Consider the following 21,290-nt stretch of genomic DNA (forward strand, 5'->3'; position numbering starts at 1 on the left):
AAACAACAAATATGGGTCTCATGTAAGTATCTTCAGGATGTACTTATACAAAACCTGTATTGGTGTTTATCTGAAACTCAAATTGAACCAGGTATCATGTACATTTATTATTATTTTTTAAATTTTTATTTTTACTTTATTTTACTTTACATTACTGTATTGGTTTTGCCATACATTGACATGAATCCACCACGGGTGTACATGCGATCCCAAACATGAACATTTATTTGCAAAACTTGGCAACCCTAGTTTGGAAACCCCTGAAGGAACTGGAAGGAAAGGAATAACAATCTAATTTAGAATTTAATTAATAAAATATATTTATAAAACCGAGAAAATTTTAATGACTATAAATAAGTCTAGAGGATTCAGGAACACATAGATAAGTTCCAGGGAGAATTTCAGACACAATGAGGGTGCAAAGTCTCCAGCTACGGGGGACAGCAGCCAACGCAGTGGGCAGCCTGGACGGAAGCCCCCCGACTTGCCCAGAGGAAGCCTGTCTGCACCGTGTATCATCCTTTTCTGTTTATCCAGGCCTTTGCTGCCCACCGTCTCACCCCATCCTTACTATGTTTCCATGAGCAAAGGAGGTCACATTAATTGTTGTTGCTGCTGCTGCTAAGTCGCTTCAGACGTGTCCGACTCTGTGTGACCCCATAGATGGCAGCCCACCAGGCTCCCCCGTCCCTGGGATTCTCCAGGCAAGAACACTGGAGTGGGTTGCCATTTCCTTCTCCAATGCATGAAAGTGAAAAGTGAAAGTGAAGTCACTGAGTCATGTCCAACTCTCAGCGACCTCATGGACTGCAGCCCACCAGGCTCCCCCGTCCCTGGGATTCTCCAGGCAAGAACACTGGAGTGGGTTGCCGTTTCCTTCTCCAATGCATGAAAGTAAAAAGTGAAAGTGAAGTCACTGAGTCATGTCCAGCTCTCAGCGACCTCATGGACTGCAGCCTACCAGGCTCCTCCGTCCATGGGATTTTCCAGGCGAGTACTGGAGTGGGGTGCCATTATGCAGTCCTTATTCAGATACAGAAACCAAAGCTCAGAGATGGGAAGCAATCTACCCAAGGTTACACAGGGAGGCAGAAGAGGGACCAAGGTTACAACTCAGGTCTGGGCGACGCCAAAGCTCTTTCCCCTCAGTCTCACTGCTCCGTGTCCTTCTAGGCATCCCGCAGGTCTGTCTACCTGTGCTGGGCGCTTGCTGCCAGCCTAGGGGTCAGGAGCAGGAGGAAGCATCTTGCGGCTGTGCTGGCTGGCCTCGGTGCCTGTCATATCTTCGCTGGAGGCGGGCATGAAGGTGGCGGACCCTCCTGGCCTCCTGGGTCCTGAAGAAGGAGGCAGCGATGCTGTGCCGCAAGCGGCGGGCATAGGTCTCCAGGAGGACCGTGGAGCAAGCCACGAGCTGCAGGGCACCTGCAGCCAGGAGCGCGGCCGTGTGCGGGCGCTGGGCGGGCAGCAGCGGGCAGCCAGGGGCAGTGAAGCGCAGCTCCCACTGGAAAGAGTTGTGGGCAGAGAGGTAAGGGTTCTCTGGAGGCGGCTGGTTGAAGAGGAAGGGGATGAAGCCCAGGACGGTGTACTTAGCCTTCAGAAAGGAGGGAAAGGTCAAGTCAGCAGACACCCCGGCCATTCCCTCCCCGACAAACAGATGCTTCTGGGGCTGGACGGGTCCAACTTTCCCTGCCTGCGTGTCTGCAAACTGGGCGCAGAAGTAACTCCTACTTCCTGGGCTTGAGGAGGGCCCAATGAGATCAGGAATCAGAAACAGGCTTTTTGCCGAATGAAAAGCACCAGACAAATGCTATTTTATTATTATTATTATTCTCTTTGCAGAGAATGCTTTAGAGAAAGCCAATTCATGCCTATGGGCATTTTTCTCTCCTTTGAGCCTTTAGTGCATACTTCAGACATTCTAATCCATCAAATAAACACAGTTGTATGAGGTTGATTCTATCAAGAGCCTCATTTAAAAGATGGGAACCTAAGGTCACACTGAGAGTTACATGCAACCCACCGAGGGATCAGTCCCAGCCAGAGTGGGTCCCAATGTCCTGCTTCTATTACTACGTATGTGTATGCTCAGTCATGTCTGATTCTTGAGTGACCCCATGGACTGTAGACCACCAGGGTCCTCTGTCCATGGAATTTTCCAGGCAAGAATGCTGGAGTGGGTTGCCATGCCCTCCTCCAGGGGATCTTCCCGACCCAGGGATCAAACTTACATCTCTTATGTTTCCTGCATTGGCAGGTGGGTTCTTTACCAGTAGCACCGCCTGGGAAGCCCATACAGAATAAGTATTCAATAAATATTAACTACTAATATTATTAGCTCAGAGTCTGATACTTTGGCATGTTTTACACAGTGGATTTCTGTGCGAGATCTCACCATTAAAAAGAAGATTTGTGGCCAAAGAAGATTAAAAATCACAAAACTAGATGAGATAGTAAATTTTTCCAATAGTAAATAGATGGTATTTTATATATCACTATTAAAATAGTAAATATTTCAGGCTTGGTAGGTCATACAATCCCTCTTGCAAATATTCAGCTTCATAGAACAGGCATAGACAATACATGGACATGGCTAATTTGAGTCCAATAAAACTCAATTTACAAACACAGCAAGCTGGCAGAATTGACCTGTGGCTCTTGTTGGTGGACTCCTGATCTTGACCATTGGTAAGGTCACCTCTAGTCTATTATCTATAGATGTGAGCTATTAATAACAGCCACTATTTATTAAACATCTCCTATGTGGCATGCCTCTAGTCTATTATCTATAGATGTGAGCTATTAATAACAGCCACTATTTATTAAACATCTCCTATGTGGCATGGAGCCTACTAGATACTTCTAGAGACTACCACGTTTTAAGGCTCATGGTCATCTTGTAGGAGGATTGATCCAGTTTGTACACATGAGAAAAATGAGGCTGGGACACGCTGTCACACGTGAAGAGTGACTTTGGGGGGCAAGTTATTGTAAATGTCTCTGGGTATCAGTATCCAGAGTGATAAGGGGTGAAAACAGAACCCACTGCCTTAGTCTGTCCTGAGAATTAAATGCGTTTATCTGCCAAAGCCTCTGGATCTCATGCTTATCCAAGGACGAAGACTTGCAGGCAAGTAAAACTCCATTATGAGTCAAGGGTTTAACAAACCCTATCCTTTCCCTTAGGCTTCCCTGATGGCTCAGACTGTAAAGAGTCTGTCTGCAATGCAGGAGATGCAGGTTCGATCCCTGGGTCAGGAAGATCCCCTGGAGAAGGAAATGGCAACCCACCCCAGTATTCTTGCCTGGAGAATCCCATGGACAGAGGAGCCTGGTGGGCTACAGTCCACAGGGTTGCAAACAGTCTGACACGACTGAACGACTAAACAATACCAGCAATCCTTTGCCTCAAGGAAATGACTCTGTTTACACCTTCCAGGCACAGCACTTACATCGTACTTGATGGTGAGCGTGACGGGCACAGCGGGCAGCTCCCGAGCCCAGCCCACGGCTGCCTGTGCCAGGAGGAAGGCCACGTGGTCCAGGGCCACCGTCACCGCCATGGCCAGCAGGAGCAGGGTGAACAGCCCCAGCCTCACCAGACAGCTCAGCAGTTCCGCCTGGGACAGCCTCGGCCGGGCTGCCCAGAGCAGCCAGGCTGGAGGGGAGGCCGTCAGGTGGGTGGCCCCGACCTCTGCCAGCCGCTGAGTCAGCTGCCGGGTGGCATAGATGTTATCAAACCGCAGGTCGGTCAGGTAGCAGTGGAGGTACCAGGCTGAGTCCAACAGGAGGCCCAGCATAAAGAGCCCAGTGACCACCCTCTGGGTCCCCAGTGCTACCACCCGGGCTGAGGACTCCAGGCTAGAGAAGTCCTCCAGGACCTGCTGGGTGACCCTGAGCACATGGAGCCGGAAAGCAGCGGCGCTGTCACCCTGGGCCTGGAGCGTCAGGCCTTGGCTGCCCGCCTGGCCATCAGGGCCCAGGGCCTGGGATCCTGTCTGCAGCCAGTGAGTGGTGTTGAGCAGACTCTCCAAGGAGCCCTCCGTGACGCACCTCAGCACCTGCCCAGCGGCACGCAGGTTGGCCAGGACATTGGGCACCACGGCGATGGTCAGGGTGGCGGTGCTCCAGGACAGAAGAAGCCGGCGGCCTTGCTCTGTGCCCAGCGTGGGCACACTGAGCGCAAACAGGCAGCGGGCGGGGGGCACCAGGACCAGCCCCAGGAAGGCCAGGAGGCCGCAGACAGTGGCCACTACGGCCGAGGGCCCGAGAGGATAAAGCAGCGAGGACGCCAGCCAGCAGTAGGTCAGACTTGCGGCAGCAAGGGCCAGGGCACCACACAGGAGGACCTGGGTCAGCAGCTGGCCACAGCTGGCTGGGATGGGCTTTGAGTAGGCAATCCAGGTGGCCTGCAGCAGGGCAAGGGCCTTGCGGAGCCCCAGGTACCAGTATCTCCACCTGCACAAAAGTAAATCGGGGGAACCTCTATCAGGAGGGTTGGAGGGTTGCCTGTTTCCCCAGGGGTCCTGTCCTAAAAACTCTTCAACTGTTAACAGGCTCCACCCTCTTAGCTATAGAGGTGGGCACAGCTCCCAATTGGTGGGCCAATCAGAGTAACCCATCCCAAACCCACATGACCCAAGCTGAGCCAATCAGAGCCTTCCCAGGACTATTCTCACTGAGTTAGGAGGAAAAGAACCCAGATTACTGAAGATGTGTGTCTGGGCTGTTTATGTTTTGTGAGGGCAACCGGTACAGGGGACTGAAAGAGTCATGGAGAGAGAAGCACAGATGGAAGAGAAAATGCACAAGAGAGAAAGAGGGAGAGGTGCTGGATGTGTTAGTCACTCAGTCGTGTCCAGTTCTTTGCAACCTCATGGAGTATATAGCCCCACCAGGCTCCTCTGTCTATGGAATTCTCCAGGCAAGAATACTGAAGTGGGGAGCCATTCACTTCTCCAGGGGATCTTCCTGACTAGGGGATCGAACCCAGGTCTCCCACATTGCAGGCAGATTCTTTACCATCTGAGCCATCAAGGGAGTCCCAGGGAGGGGTGCTATTTCACTTGACTTCATAGTTTTGGTCAGCTCACTGTGTGACCCCGGACATTCCTTCTTTATAGACCTCTGTCTCCTCTATAATTTAGGGGATGGAGAGAGTGGACCAGCTGATCTGAGGAAAATTTCTCCTCTATTATACTCTTATTTATTCATTTGACAAACATTTGTTAAGCAGTTGTGCTAGTCATTGGAGAAGCAGGAATGAATAAAACAGAGGAGAATTTCTGACCTCATAGAGCTTCCTTTGAAGCGTGACAGCAGAGGAATAGTAAGGAGAGCTGGGTTCTGGATATGTTTTGTTGGAAAAACCAACATGACTGGCAGACTGATTGATTGGCTGTGGGTGGGAGAGAGAGAATGGAGTCAGCATGACAGGGAGGTTTTGTGCCTGACCAGCTGAAAGCCTTGAGGTGATGTTTCCTGAGATGGGAAACCTGTGGTTGAAAAGCTTGAGTGGAGGGGGCAGAGGGGAAACTGAGACGCCGGTTCAGCCATTTGGCAGAACTGCCGTGTGTGATTAAAAACACAGTCTGGAATTCAGAGGAGAGATCAGGCAGGAGATAGAAAGTTGGGAGTCATGGACTGATAGATGGTCTTTAAAGATGGGGAAGATGAAATTCTTTAAGACCGTGTGTAGCCAGGAAGGAGAGAGCTCCAAGGACAGACCCTCTTGGCACTCCAGAGTTCATGGGCTGGGAGGTGAGGAGGGGATTGGGAGTGAAGGAGACTGAGAACCAGGCCAAGTGGGGCTTGGGAAGCCAGGTCAGTGAAGTGTTTCAAGAAGAAGGGAGTGATCCAATGTGCCAAGTGCTGCTGGTGGGTCAAGAAAGATGAGGGCTGAGCAATGACCATTGGATTTAGCCACCTGGAGGTCACTGGTGACGTGGACAAGGGCAGCTTGGAGGCATGTTGGGCCAAAACCTAGCTAGAGTGGATTCATGGGAGACTGGACAGAGAAGAACGTGAGACATAAGTGTAGACAGCAGTTCCAGGTCATTTGTGCAGTAACGGTGCTGAGAAATTGTATAGTAGCTGATGTGGGAAATGGGACCAAGTTCATTTAAGTTAGAGAAAGTCTAGCATGTTGGTAGATGGAGGATCCAATCAAGAGTGGAGACAGTGATGAAGGGGCGGATCCCTGGAGTAATATCCTTCAGTGGGTGGCAGGGCATGGAAGCTAGGGCTGGTCTTAGAAAGGAGCAGGGGACTTTCATCCTCAGTAGTAGGTAGGATGGCAGAGAAAATGGGTACAGGTGATGATGAATGGACAGGCAAGGTGTAGGTGCATATGTATCAGCATCATCCGATCCACACAGAACAGAGCAATAGTTAAGTGTGTGACCTCCAGACTGCTTGGGTTCAAATCCCCACTTCACCACTCACCATCTGTGTGACCTTGGGCAAGTTTCTTTCTATCAGCCTCAGTTTTCTCATCTGTAAAATGGTACAACAGAAGTGGTACCTCACAGGGTCGTTTTGTATCTGGCACATAGCAAGTACCACGTCAGCCATGATCTATCATGAGAGCATCAATTTCACCAATATAGGGACTTGGTCTCTCTTGATCACTGATATACGCCAAGTACCCAGAATAGTGTCTGATGTATAGTGGGTGCTCCGTAAATATTTGTAGACTGTTACATGTTTGTTTCTGTTTGTTCAGGGTAGCAGGAAGCCAGATCAGCATTGATGGTGAGAATGCTGGAAGAGATGATGGAAATTTGAAGATGGACAAGAAGCTGTAAAATATTTGTCCAGGAGAGTCAGTGAGTAAATGAACTAGGGAAGTTCTATACATGCTGGGCAGCGTTGAGGACCCACTTGAGGATAGGGATGATGAATTACGGTCTTCCCAGCCCCTGATGGCATTTTAATTTGGAACTAAGCTTTCTATTGTATAATTCATATTCAGAACATGATAGCTGTTAAAATGATAGCTAATCATTTAAATGATATTGGAATGGAAAACCAGTTCTAAGTCATATTGTGTACCATGGTGTGCATTGAATGTTGTAAAGGGTAAGGAGTCAGTTGCCATTCACTGGGTGTTTACTCTGAGCCAAGCATGATGGCAAGCAGTAAGTGTGCATTTTCTCATTTAGCTCTCACAACGGTCTCACAGACATTATTATTACTCCCATTTCACAGCTTAGGAAAGTGAGACTTAAAGAGGTGAAGATTTCCCCGAGGTCACACTACCGGGGAACAGCAGAGCTTGAGACCTAGGCTCATACCCATCAGGCTTGTTGACTGTGTTCTTGCCTGTGGCCCCCAGTGTCCAAAGTCCCCAGACCTACCTGGTCCTGATGAGGTGTTCAAGTGTCCCCCTGGGGGGCCTCATGCTTCCTGAACAGCAGCAGATGTGGGCAGGCGGGCTCAGGCAGCGATGGCAGGTGGAGGGGAAGTGGGGGGAATTGCGTCCTCCAGGACTTGGGAAATCCTGTCACTTCTGCTTTTCTGCCCTTAATCAAGTGCTCCTGATGGCCTTGTCCCGCCCTGCTTGGGTCCACCTCCCAGGGGGTTGGGCAAGCTGCTTCATCCTCTTCTGGCCGGCAGGAGCTGCTGGAAGGTATGGGCGGAGGGAAATGGTCTTTTACAAGCAACACGACTAAACCTGATAGCAGGAAGGTAGAATTAGTCCCATTTCACAGAAGAGGAAACTGAGGCTCAGGGGAGCAATGCAGCTCATTGGTGGTGGTGTTGGGGATAGACCTCAGCTCAGCTTTTCCTTTCCCTCCCACTGAACAGTTATGTGCCCCCAGAGGAGCCTGGTCCCTAGCTCTTAGCGGGTGGAAACCCACAGGAGACCACTGGACCTCTGCTATGATTCTTTCTGACCGTCAGTGGCTCTGGACCCTCTCTCAGCTCCCTTCCTGTCTTTATTCCAACGTGGACCTGGCTTTGAATCACAGCTTTGTCCCGCCACCACCCCCCACCCCCACCCAACCAGCTGTGTGACTTTGGGCAAGTGACCTCACCTCTCTGTCTCAGTTTCCTCCTCTTAACAGAGAGTGCTTATAAGAGCAGTTAGCATTTATTGAGCACTTGCTAAGGATGAGGCAAACTCCTAAGTAGCTTCTAATCATGCCCACAGAATTGCTTCTCCCAACAATGCTGTTATTTCCATTCTTCAGTTCAGAAAATTGATCCAGAGATTTAAGTCCCTCAATCCAGCCACTTAGCTAGTAATAGCTAGAGCCACAGTTTATAGTCAGTAGTCTTGCTCCAGAATTTCCTGGTCAGCCCCTGGGCCCTACTGGTGAGGAGGGAAGAATTCACAAGATTCACACTGACCTTGGGATGCATCCGGCCCTGGCAAGAGTAGGCACTCAACATGAATTCCCTGTGCGGGGCTCTACTGCAGTCACTGCCCTGCGGGTACACTTCCAGGCTTTCCTGAAAGCCAATCTCTCCCTGGAAAGCAGACACCCCTCCCCTGCCCCTCACCCGACCCAGGGTCTCTGTGCCCATCACTGCCAGCAGGACCATCTGCCCCAGGAGGCCTCTCCTGAGCCCCCAGCGCCCCACCCTGCAGGACAGACTGGTGCAGGGGGCACACCTAGGTGACATTCCAGACTCCCTGTCATTTCCCTTCTAAGGACATCGGCTGGGTCCCTTGCTCAGGCCTGAGGGAGGGCGTCCCACGGCTCAGATAAGGGAAGTGACATTCTCATAGTCACGCAATTGGGATGAGACACCTGCAGGCCTCAGAGGGCCGAACACCCTGCCCGGATCACAGCCTGGGAAGCCGGGCCACCGTCAAGTCTGCCAAGAGCTGGGGACCCAGAGTAGATCAAGAGCAGGAAATGCAGGCACCTGCAAGGCAAGCAGCAGGGTGAGCCCAATGGAAAGAGCGGTGAGCTGCCACGTGGAGACCCTTCGAGAAGCGTAGCTTCTACTCTGCTCCCTGAACAGTGTTGAAGCCCCTTGAAAATGAGGCCTCACATTACCAGAGTGGCTAGTTTTTCCAAAGAAGCCACTCATTCCCATTTTTATGGAAAGTCCCTCAATTTAAAAGCTAGCTTTTTTTTTAAAAAAAATGCAAGACCATGTGCAGGCCAATCTTGGTAGGTCTGTGGGCCCGTGTGAGGGTCGCTGGATCACAGGCTCTGCAGGAAACCTCAGCAGACCGGTGCAGGGGGCTGTCTTGCTGTTTCTCTGCTGCAGGGGCTCTGGGCTGGAGGCCGCAGACCTGCACTGAGATGCCAGCTGTGCCTTTTAGTGTGCTGTGTGACCTTGGGGAAGACACTGTCCCTCTCTGAACTTTAATATATTCTGCTATGAAGAGAATACTAGTACCTACTTCTTAGGGTTGAGAATTCAATCTGATAATGTATGTACAGGGTCCAGTAAACAATATATAAACTTTCCAGGCCTGTTCCTTTCAACCTGGGCTAACAGCTTGGCCTGAGTGAGCCCCAGGCTTCTCAGATCAGATTGTACAGGCCTCTGCGATGCCCACTGGACCAGAGCCCTGGCCTGGGCCTCATCACAAAGGAAACTTCAGATCCTTGTGGTGGTTGGAAGGGAGAGTCTTGGGAAGACACTGTCATTTGTTTAGTTCTTACACTGGCATCAAGGAGCTGATTGATCAAGAAGCATGTTGGTCATCTTTCCAGGGCCTCTGGTGGATGCATAAAATCTGGGAGGATAGGAGCAAAGGGAGGGAAGGGGCAGAAGATATTTTTGGCTTTTTTCAGCAAATGTAGGCAGTCAATTCTGCCTATATAAGTGCTGGTCTGAGTTCAGGCCCACAACATCCAGAAGGAGTGTCTGAATCATCAAAAATAGAATGAACTTTGTTGAGGGGAATTTCTGGGTAGAGGATTCAGAGCCATAAGACAGAACAGAAAGAGGAAGTGGTAAGCCTTCAGATCTAGAATCATAATCAGAAGTCCATAGACTATCAGAGTCATTGGGTTTTACAGCTTGTGGGTATAGTATGTTGCCACCATCCATCCCATTGGCTTGAGAAGGTAGAGAGGTGGCTAGATTCTTATCAAGTCAGCTGTGCTAGCCAAGAGAAACGATGTGAGTCACATACATAATTAAAAGATTTCTAATAGTCATACAAAACTGAAATTAATAAAATATTTTATCCAACCTACTACCTCCCAAGTATTATCCTTTCAACATGTAATCAATATAAAAAAGTATTGAGGACCTGGATGAGGTCCACCAAAGGATCCCCGTGCATCCTGGCTTCTGTTGGTATGATGGTAAATTTTATGTGTCAACTTGGTTGGGCCACAGTATCCAGATATTTGGTCAAATATTATTCCAGATCTTTCTGTGAAAGTGTTTCCAGATGAGATTTTACATTTAAATCAATGGAGTTTGAATAAAGCAGGTTGCTCTATCTCATGTGGTGGGCCTCATCTAATCAGTTGAAGGCCTGCAAGGAACAAAAGACTGACACCCCCTGACTCCCTTTAGACTTGAACTGAAACTCTTTCCATATATACGCATCTTGTTGGTTCCGGAGAACCCTGAACAATACAGCTGGGTTGGGGAGCCCCAGGAGAACTGAGAGAGAAAGGGGAGGAGGGAGATCCAGGGTGGCTACCTCCCTATGGGGTCACCAAGGACTGGATATGGCCCTGGACTAAAGTTTCCAGCTCCAGGTCAGCATCTGTCCTTGAGCCCCAGGGCTGGAAGGTGCTTCTCCATGGCTGGTCCTATCGCCCGTCACCACCAGGGTCCATGCTTTCTCTTGTGGTTTCCATAAGCGACCATCTGCTCACACCTTGCAACTAGACCTTCTACTAAAATCTCCTCACATGAGCTAGTTTATGTGTAAATCTCTTTTGGAGACCCTGACTATGATGCCCATCTCTCAGAGAGGGAAACCAAAGTCCAAACAGACAAGGATCTGCTTAAGGTCATACAGATGATGTGGGTGGAGCCAGGTGTCCAATGCGGTGCATTGAACTTCTACCCAATGATTTTTATTCCCCTCCCCTCCATTTCCCATCAGGGTTTCCATTCCTCTGCCCACATGACTCTGCTCTTCCATTTGATGCTGAAATCTGTCCATTTCCTCCTCTCTCACTCTGCATCTCATCACTTCCACCTGTGGCCATGTTTCCCCAGTGTGAAATAACCCCCCATTCTCCAGTGATGGCCTCCATCCCCGTGCATGAATATCCTCCCATATTCTTCAGGGATCCAGGCGGTAATTCTGCTGTGATACAAGCCCAAGAATTGGATGGGCCGCAGGGAATGCCAATAGTGGCTCTCCCTGATAACTCCCAAGGTGCTTGCCAGGACGACAATGATAGTTTGCTGTCTTGCCAACAGAACAGGAGGGTTTCTGTGTCTTCCCATTTCACCATCACTCACTGTCTACTTTTCTAGTTTTTGCTAGTCTGATGGGTGCATTGTTGAGTCTTGGTTTAACTCGCACACATCTGGTCACAGGCGATCTGAGCATCTCTTTAGAAACCTGCTGGCCACTTTCACGTCCCTTTTCAGAATGGCATGTTTGTGTCTTTCACTCAATTTTCTCTTGAGTGCCATGACGGAAGGCCTCCAAAGTTGGTGGCCAGCCATGTTCTCCCCTGTTTGTGGGCGACACGCCTTCCATCAAGGAGCAAAGTTATTTCCCTCCCATTGAACCAGGCTAACCCTGTGACCTGCTTTGACCAATAGAATGCAATAAAATTGATGTTTTGGACTCCCAAGCCCAGGCCTTAAGGGGCCTTGTGGCTTCTGCTTTTGCCTTCTGAGAAGTCCGCTGTCATGTACAGCAGTCCAGGCTGAGCTCCTGAGAAGCCACATGACCCTTGAGGTGTCCAAAGCCACCATGGACATTCCAGCTCCAGCAAAACCCCCAGAGGAGTGGCCCCACCCACACCATGTACAGCAGAGAGAAAACCATACTGCTGAACTCTGACTAAATGCAGAAATGTGTTGCATTTTTAGGCCCTGAACTTTGGGCTGATTTGTTATGTAACCACTGGTAAGGGCCTGCTAAGTTTTTGTCTCTTTTGAGTTCTGGGTATTTCTTGTGAGTTACAGATGAGTTACTGGTATATTTCTAATGACTCTGTACCACCTCTGCCATCCCCCTTCCTCCCACAGTAAGGTGAGCACATGGCTGACTCCTCCTGGCCTTGGTCCAGTGCTGCTTCCTCAGAGAAGTCCTCCCTGACCACCCCAGCTAACATAGCCTCGGAGTAGGTTTGTTACACTGGCCAGTTCATTTTCTTCTTAGCCTATGTTATAACCCAGAGTCACCTTATTTGTTTACCTGCCTACTGCCTGTCTCCAGGGATACGTTCTATGTGGCTAGGGACAGTGAACTAGCATAAAATAGGTTCTAAATAAATACTGTTGGATGAATAAAAGGAAGAATAAATGAATAAAGAAATAAGCCAAAAAAACCCTGGGTCAAAGAGTAAGATTGTTTTGTCATAATTTCTAGCATAGATTTATTTATCAAATATTTACTGAGCACCTACCATGTGCCAGAAACTGTTCTAAGTATTGGACGTACAGCACCGAACAAAAGAAAGTTTGCATTCTCATAGGTTTATATTCTAGAGGGTGAGAAAATTAATAAAAAAGAAAATAATACAGCTTCCTGACTAAATACTAAGAAAACTATAGCAGGGCAAGGGGTTAAAAAGTAATGGGGTAATATTTAGACCCGATGGTGAAGGAAGCCTCTCTGGGGAGGTGACATTTGAGCAGAGACCTGAATAAAGTGAGGAAACAGGCATATATTTGGGAGCAAAGTGTTCTAGGCAACGGGAAGAGCATGTGCAAAGGCCCTGAGGCAGGAGAGCTGGAGTGTGTGGCTGGAGTGGAGTGGAGAAGGGAGAGCAGTGAGGACATGAGGTCAATTCTGTGACACCCCAAGTTCCAGAATGTGGGGCTCTGCAGCCATAAAATGGCTACCAAGGCAGATGATTTCCAGGCCCAGGGTTGATTAACATTCTTTATTTTACAGCATTTTAAATCAGAAGTATTTGAAATCACTGTTCATCTGGTGATAAGCCCCTTGGGTTTCTCTGTGAATGAACTTCTCCCCTACCCCTTCCTATGGGAGGGCACCCCCCAGTCCCAGTGGGCTGTAACTGTGACTAAATCCTGAAGGAACCCCGTACAGGAAGGACGGGAGCCTCTTCTTCCTCCTCCCTGCCACTTCCAGGGAAAGGTCCATGACTCACACGTACTGTTCCAAGAACAAGTATAGTCCCCAGGGTACGGCTCCCCAGCGGAGCTGCTCGGGGAACCGCATTCCCCCGGAGGAGGCGTAGGAAGGGGGGCCGTGAGCTTTCTGGGCCCTCAGCTGAGCTGACGACTGGCTGCTGATTGCAGAGAGATTTCCTGAGTGCCTGTCGCGTCCAAATTGCACTTTTCCGGGGGTGGGGGGTGCCGAGATGTTCCCACTTGAAACATGGAAGGAGTACATCCTTCAGGACGGGCCCCACCAGCCCCCAGCTCAGGGGACGTTATCCTTGTCTGTAGAAGAGGATTACGGGGTTTCCCTGCCTAAGACACTGGACGTTTTACAAGGCCTTGATTTCTCTTTTGACTTTTCTCTCTCCCCTGGAAAATGTGGCCCTTGCTAATCACACACGGTTACCACCTGGGATGGGGGCAGGGAGGCAAAAAGAGGCTCTGGGAATAAGAGGGCGGCCCGTGTGGGAGGCGCCTGGCTGGAGGAGCCATGGGCCACCTGTTAGGGGGGAACGGCCCACACTTGGCCTGACCCTGGGACTGCGGCCACACTGATTCAGACTAATCAGGAAAATCTGAAAAAGCTTGGGTAGAAAGGTCTACAATTCCCCCTTGTGTGCTCGGGAGCCCAGAGAAACAGCAAAGAGGCTCTGCTCAGTCTCCATGTCCTCAGGATGTCATCGGTCTCTCCCCCGTCTCCAGGGACTGAAAATAAACCTGGCTTCTAGGTATCAGCAAGGTCGATATTCAAACAACTGGTACAGAAAGGGCCCCCACCAAACAGAGCACACACCAGCTGGGAACAGCTGGAACAGCTGGACGGGGACATGGCAGCCCCAGCCTCTGGAAGGAAGGTGACCCCTAAAGGCAGGATGCTCTCTCCAGATGAACCTTGCGTCGTCAGTGAGGGATGCTAGTGGTATCTCCTGCCCCTGCTGTTCAAGCTAAATGCCATTCCGGATTGGCTTACTGTTGCTGAAACTGGGCTTTCCTGCATCCTAACCACAGATCAACTCAGAGATAAAGGAGCTTGTTTCTCAGGCAGCAGAACTGGGAGGAAGTGGCTCCCTGAACTGTGTGGGAGACGAGTAGGTATCCTAGATAACAAGACTGTGGACCCAAGTAGACCACTGGAAGTCACCCTTGCTTGCTGTGCACTGGATCACAGAGAAGAATTGCTTGATCTGCCTGTGGGGTCCCAGCAGCAGAGGATGGCAAAACCCCTGGGAGGGCCCAGCCCGAAGAGAGTTCCTGAGGGGGGCTCAGAGGGTCCGATATGTGCCGTTAGCCAAGCTGGATGGCAGTGCTGTGACGTTGGCTAAGTGGAGGTCGGCCCAGTCTGGGAAGGTGCCCAGCTGGAAGATGGTCTGTGCCCAAGTATTCATGGCCAAGCTGAGCAGCAGGACGCCCATCAGGTTCATCAGGAGTCCCGTCCGCACCTGCAAGGGAGCCCAAAGTGAGGCAGGGTTCTACTGGAGGCCCATTATACAGATGGGGAAACTGAGAGTCAGAAAGTCTTTCACCCAATATGGAACACCTGGGAGAGATGGAGGGGGAGCACAAACCCAGGACGGTTGATACCCAAGACCCTTCCATCTTTACACGCCCTAGGCTGACCCTCAAGGAGCTGAAAATGTCCCCTTTCGTTCAGTGGTTTCTAGGTGGCAGGCATTGTGACATGCAATTGTCATAGAGCAATGTCATTTACCCCAAAAGCAACCCTTTTAGGGTTGTTCTTATTATTATTCCCATTTTATAGAAGAGGAAAATGAGGCCCAGAGCAGTTGGCTCACCCAGCATCACACAACTTGAAAACAACCTTCTTTGATCATTAAACATCCCCCTTGCTTCGCATTTCCTGTCTCCTTGGAGGCAGGCCTGTGTCTCCCCTACCTGGTACCACCCCCGCGCCTGGAACACGGAATGTGCTCAGCAAACACTTGTAAGGTGAATGAACCAAGGAAGGAATGAATGTCTGTCTCCCCAGGTCCCTGCTGCCTCTCTGCTCTGTCAGCTCTTCCTGCCGCTCACTCTTGTTTTCTCTCCCTTTGTCCTGCTGGGGTCTCCGTGCCTGGAGACCCTACATCGGCTAAGAACATTGAGCAGATCCCTCTCTCTGCAGCCCCTGAACTGCGCGGTGCAATCATCCGAGGCAGCCAGTGGAGGGAGAAGGGCAGTAGGAAGCAGGCCGAGGAAGAGGCTCAGCTTGGAGGAGAGCCTTGCTAAAAACTGGGATTCCGCCCACCACCGTTCTTGGCTTCTGTCTCCTCTCCAGGTGACCGGGCAATGACGTGCACCCCTATGTCCCTGGTGTGGTCAGCTGCTCCGTCTCCCCTAGAGATGCTGCCCGGCCCGGAGCGCTTGGCCAAACAAGTCAGAAGACGGTGGGGGTTGGGGGGGGGGTGGCCCAGAGAGAGGGGAAGGCCCTCATCTCCGAGGCAAACTTTGGAAAGCAGCAGCTGAGTCAGCACTTCCTGAAATCACCTAAGCAATCATCCCACAGTGTTTGCTAGAAGTATCAATTCTGGTCCCACTCAGAATGACCTGTTCTGGAATTGGGGAGCGGGGGAGAGTGGGAGTTCTGCCTCGGTTACTTGCCTGCTCCTGGTCCGCCCACTCCTTGGGGCCTCTGCTGGAATACGCCTGCGGGGGAGAGCAGGAATCCTGCCCCAGTCCCTTGCCCGCCCCTGGTCCACCCACTGCTCAGGGCCTCTGCTGGAATACGCCTGCGGGAGAGAGGGGGAGTCCTGCCCCGGTCCCTTGCCCGCCCCTGGTCCATCCGCTGCTCGGGGCCTCTGCTGGAATACGCCTGTGGGGGAGAGCAGGAGTCCTGCCCCGGTCCCTTGCCCGCCCACTACTCGGGGCCTCTGCTGGAATACGCCTGCACTCACCATGTCTTTGACCAGCAAGTGTCCAGAGGCGAAGGCGATTGAGTTGGGGGGCGTCGACACTGGGAGCATGAAGGCGTAGGAGCAGCCGACGGTGCCAGGGATCATCAGGTACAGGGGGTGCACCCGCAGACGGATGGCCTGGGCCCGGCAGTCAGGGACGAGACCGAAACAGAGGCAGCCAGAGAAACCACACGCGAGGTGGAGACGGGAGGAGAGTGAGGGACACGGCGAGAGACGGGGGGACGGGAGGAGAGCCAGAGATGTCCGGAGAGGGATGCGCGGAGGGACAGAGAACAAGCGAGACAAACGAGAAGGTGAATTTAAAGGCACACGGAGAGAAGTGCAGCCAGAAATACAGACACGCAGGCCGAAGGAGAGACACACAGACAAGAAGAGGACCATACAGAGGGAGACAGGAGAACGTTCCTAGGTCAGCAACCTTCCAAGGTCCTGCGCAGGTTTATCAGGGAGGACGGGCAGGGGAAATTATTCTAGAACTCTCCCTCTCCACCTTGAGTGCGTATCAGAGTCACCTGGAGGGCTGGTGGCCCCATCTCTCACAGAGTTGCTGAGTCAGCATGTGTGGGGTTTGTTTTGGCTGGGGGCGGGTGGGAGGCTGGTGGTGGCAAGAATTTGCATTTCTGACAAGATCCCAGATGATGCTGACGCTGCTGGTCCACATTTTGAGAATTTTGAAAATGTGCTGGGATCACATATTGAGAATCACAATTCTAAAACCTCATGCCCTCTGCCTGGTCCTTCTCAAATGGTCCAAACAACTAGGTAGAGAGCAGGGATGCTGCTGAACATCCTACAGTGCAGAGCTTCACATAGCAGAATTATCTGGCCCCAACTGTCCATGGTGCTGAGAACCTCTGCTTTAAAGGGAAGCTAGAGCTTTGCCTACCGTTAGAATTTCTGGTATCGTTATCTGTCTACTCAGATTTTCTACTTCTTCTTAGTCCATATTTGGTCATTTCTGTTTTCCTAGAAAACTCTTTATGTCACCACGGGTTGCTTTTCCCAAAGGAGGCCCTCTGGTGTGCTTTGAAAATATTTACTGTTTATGCATTTCTTAGAGAAAAAAAAAGTATTAAAAAAATCATGGTTCCGACACTTTTATGCATTTTGGACAAGAATGATGACAATTGTGGCCCCCGTGGAGCTCCCAGGATCAAGGAAGAGACGGGTGAACCTGTGTTGGGGGGGGGGGGATGTTGCCCTCCCATCCCAGGACCCTGTAAGGACCCTCACCAGCTCTGCCAGGACGGGCAGAAAGATGATGATCGTGGCTGTGTTGCTGGCAAACTCGGTGAAGAAGGCGACCACCACGGTGATAAGCAGTACAGCCAGCACCGGGGGCACGTTCTCCAGGGGGTGCAGCTGCCCGCCGATCCACGCCGACAGCCCCGACTCCTGCGGAGGCAGGAAGCAAGAGCACCTCTTTACACCCAGCCTGCTGCCGCCTGCCACCCCCGAGCCTGGGCCACGTGGGAGGGGGTCAGGACTGGCTAAGAGTGATAACTACACTCTTTCACATACAGGTTGACTGAGGTTCAGAGAGGGTAGATCAGCTGCCCAAGGTCACATATTCAATCAGCCTCTCTGCTTCCCGAGCTGCCCTCTACTCCATACTCCGCAGGCCCAGGGCCCAAACCCCCGGATCCTTCAAATAATCCATGTGGTTCTCCCAATAGTTCATTTGGTTTGGGTAGCCCTCATTTGAGTGGGAGAGGGAACCACTGGAACCTCCATGTTAAATCTTCTCATTCCTCCAATGATAGCTATCACTTCCAAAAATATTAACTTATTTATACAAAATATTCATTATTAAATTTTATAATTATTATGTATCAGTACATATTAAATATATAATATATATGATATATATAATATATATGATATATTTATCATATATAATAGAAAACATGCATCAGCTAGAGGTCAAATACAACACAATTAATGTGTGAGTGCTCACTTGCTAAGTCATGTCTGACTCTTTGCAACCCCAGACTATAGCCCACCAGGCTCCTCTGTCCATGGGACTCTCCAGGCATGAAAACTGGAGCAGGTTGCCATTTTCTTCTCCAGGGCACCTCCCCAACTCAGGGATCGAACCCATGTCTCCTGCACTGCTGGCACATTCTTTACCACCAAGCCACCAGGGAAGCCCAGCACAATGAACAGGATTACCAACAATAAAGATATTTATGATAATTATTACAATGATGGTACACAAACACTACCATTATTATTTGTATCATTATTCATTAGCATAAGAATCATTAACCGTTCAGCAAAATAAATATTCCTTCCTGTGTTACAGAGAAGGAATCCTAACTTGGCGAAGTTTTTGTGACTTGCTCAGTGTCCCCAAAATACTAAGATGCGTTTTGCACTCAGGGCCACGGAGTCAGTATACTAACATTCTCCCGCAAAGTGCCCTGTCACCACGTACTCTCCAGTGGACACACCAGACTGTCACTGCGCCTCTTAATGAAGGGCAGTGCCCAGAGCTGACCACAGCTCTCCAGGGCAGTAAAGACAAGGTCGATTGTCGTCTCTCTGACTCCAAACTCCACCTGCCATCAATGCTGCGGAATTATCTCCAAGCTCTCTCTCTCTGCTGACTTCTCCAGGAACTACTCTACTTGCGGGTATTTCATAATGATACTCTCCCGCTTCCGCCCTCTAGGCTTCAAATGTATCCTTAATAACCCAGAATCCAATGCACCTTTGTTAAGTCCCCAAAGCAAGAAAACGGATGTAAAATTGTGCTCGATGCTGCCCCCTGGTGGTGCCACGCGGCAATATAGCGATAAGGCTACAGCGGCGCCACCTGTAGGTCGTTTTGTTGACAAAGATAAAGCAGCTGGTGGCTCAGATGGTAAAGCGTCTGCCTGCAATGAGGGAGAACTGGGTTCGATCCCTGGGTTGGGAAGATCTCCTGGAGAAGGAAACGGCGACCCACTCCAGTACTCTTGCCTGGAAAATCCCACGGACTGAGGAGCCTGGTAGGCTACAGTCCCTGGGGTCGCAAAGAGTTGGACACGACTGAGTGACTTCACTTTCAGACTTAGGAGCGGATCAAGGCCAGGGTTGGGTTAGACCCCTAACACTTAGCCAAGCATATATCTCAGTTCAGTTCAGTCAGTTCAGTCGCTCAGTCGTGTCCGACTCTTTGCAACCCCATGAATTGCAGCACGCCAGGCCTCCCTGTCCATCACCAACTCCCGGAGTTCACTCAGACTCACATCCATCGACTCAGTGATGCCATCCAGCCACCTCATCCTCTGTCGTCCCCTTCTCCTCCTGCCCCCAATCCCTCTCAGCATCAGAGTCTTTTCCAATGAGTCAACTCTTCGCATGAGGTGACCAAAGTATTGGAGTTTCAGCTTTAGCATCATTCCTTCCAAAGAAATCCCAGGGCTGATCTCCTTCAAAATGGACTGGTTGGATCTCCTTGTAGTCCAAGGGACTCGCAAGAGTCTTCTCCAACACCACAGTTCAAAAGCATCAATTCTTCGGTGCTCAGCCTTCTTCACAGTCCAACTCTCACATCCATACATGACCACAGGAAAAACCATAGCCTTGACTAGACGGACCTTAGTCGCCAAAGTAATGTCTCTGCTTTTGAATATGCTATCTAGGTTAGTCATAACTTTCCTTCCAAGGAGTAAGCGTCTTTCAATTTCATGGCTGCAATCACCATCTGCAGTGATTCTGGAGCCCCCCAAAATAAAGTCTGACACTGTTTCCACTGTTTCCCCATCTATTTCCCATGAAGCGATGGGACCAAATGCCATGATCTTCATTTTCTGAATGCTGAGCTTTAAGCCAACTTTTTCACTCTCCTCTTTCACTTTCATCAAGAGGCTTTTTAGCTCCTCTTCACTTTCTGTCTTAAGGGTGGTGTCATCTGCATATCTGAGGTTATTGATATTTCTCCCGGCAATCTTGATTCCAGCTTGTGCTTCTTCCAGTCCAGCGTTTCTCATGATGTACTCTGCATATAAGTTAAATAGGCAGGGTGACAATATACAGCCTTGACGTACTCCTTTTCCTATTTGGAACCAGTCTGTTGTTCCATGTCCAGTTCTAACTGTTGCTTCCTGACCTGCACACAGATTTCTCAAGAGGCAGGTCAGGTGGTCTGGTATTCCCATCTCTTGAAGAATTTTCCACAGTTTATTGTGATCCACACCATCAAAGGATTTGACATAGTCAATAAAGCAGAAATAGATGTTTTTCTGGAACTCTCTTGCTTTTTCGATGATCCAGCAGATGTTGGCAATTTGATCTCTGGTTCCTCTGCCTTTTCTAAAACAAGCTTGAACATCAGGAAGTTCATAGTTCACATATTATTGAAGCCTGGCTTGGAGAATTTTGAGCATTACTTTACTAGCGTGTGAAATGAGTGCAATTGTTCGGTAGTTTGAGCATTCTTTGACATTGCCTTTCTTTGGGATTGGAATGAAAACTGACCTTTTCCAGTCCTGTGGCCACTGCTGAGTTTTCCAAATTCGCTGGCATATTGAGTGCAGCACTTTCACAGCATCATCTTTCAGGATTTGAAATAGCTCCACTGGAATTCCATCACCTCCACTAGCTTTGCTCGCAGTGATGCTTTCTAAGGCCCACTTGACTTCACATTCCAGGATGTCTGGCTCTAGATGAGTGATCACACCATCGTGATTATCCGGGTCGTGAAGCTCTTTTTTGTACAGTTCTTCTGTGTATTCTTGCCACTCCACCTGCCATCAATGCTGCGGAATTATCTCCAAGCTCTCTCTCTGCTGACTTCTCCAGGAATTACTCTACTTGCGGGTATTTCATAATGATACTCTCCCGCTTCCACCCTCCAGGCTTCAAATGTATCCTTAATAACCCAGAATCCAATGCACCTTCGTTAAGTCCCCAAAGCAGGAAAACGGATGTAAAATTGTGCTCGATGCTGCCCCCTGGTGGTGCCACGCGGCAATATCCAATAAGGCTACAGCGGCGCCACTTGTAGGTCGTTTTGTTGACAAAGATAAAGCAGTTGCAGGCTTAGGAGGGGATCAAGGCCAGGGTTGAGTTAGACCCCTAACACTTAGCCAAGTGTACATCTACCACAGCCGTTTTGTCAGTGCAATATCTTTTGGAAATAACACA

At 50.0% G+C, this 21,290-nt stretch overlaps 2 protein-coding genes across 3 annotated transcripts in view; both read right to left on the bottom strand.

The window, feature by feature from the left end:
* Positions 1-326: 326 nt before the first annotated feature.
* Positions 327-7,420, bottom strand: OCSTAMP (osteoclast stimulatory transmembrane protein). Its single transcript, XM_069546334.1, has 3 exons — positions 7,356-7,420; positions 3,450-4,455; positions 327-1,591 (listed from the first exon to the last, which is right to left on the bottom strand). Exons 1-3 carry the CDS (start codon positions 7,397-7,399, stop codon positions 1,226-1,228), a joined length of 1,416 nt encoding a protein of 471 aa, XP_069402435.1. The 5' UTR covers positions 7,400-7,420; the 3' UTR covers positions 327-1,225.
* A 5,566-nt stretch (positions 7,421-12,986) lies between these two features.
* The window catches only part of SLC13A3 (solute carrier family 13 member 3), an 85,122-nt gene continuing 76,818 nt past the window's right edge, over positions 12,987-21,290 (bottom strand). For both annotated transcript variants that reach the window (XM_069548696.1, XM_069548697.1), the window contains 3 exons: positions 17,391-17,552; positions 16,137-16,274; positions 12,987-14,684 (listed from right to left, as the gene is read on the bottom strand). In XM_069548696.1, the coding sequence (XP_069404797.1) occupies positions 14,508-14,684; positions 16,137-16,274; positions 17,391-17,552 (477 nt within the window). In that variant the 3' untranslated portion in view covers positions 12,987-14,507. The remainder of the gene's footprint in view (positions 14,685-16,136; positions 16,275-17,390; positions 17,553-21,290) is intronic.

Source organism: Ovis canadensis, chromosome 13 (assembly GCF_042477335.2).
Source record: "Ovis canadensis isolate MfBH-ARS-UI-01 breed Bighorn chromosome 13, ARS-UI_OviCan_v2, whole genome shotgun sequence".
Taxonomy (NCBI): Eukaryota; Metazoa; Chordata; class Mammalia; order Artiodactyla; family Bovidae; genus Ovis; species Ovis canadensis.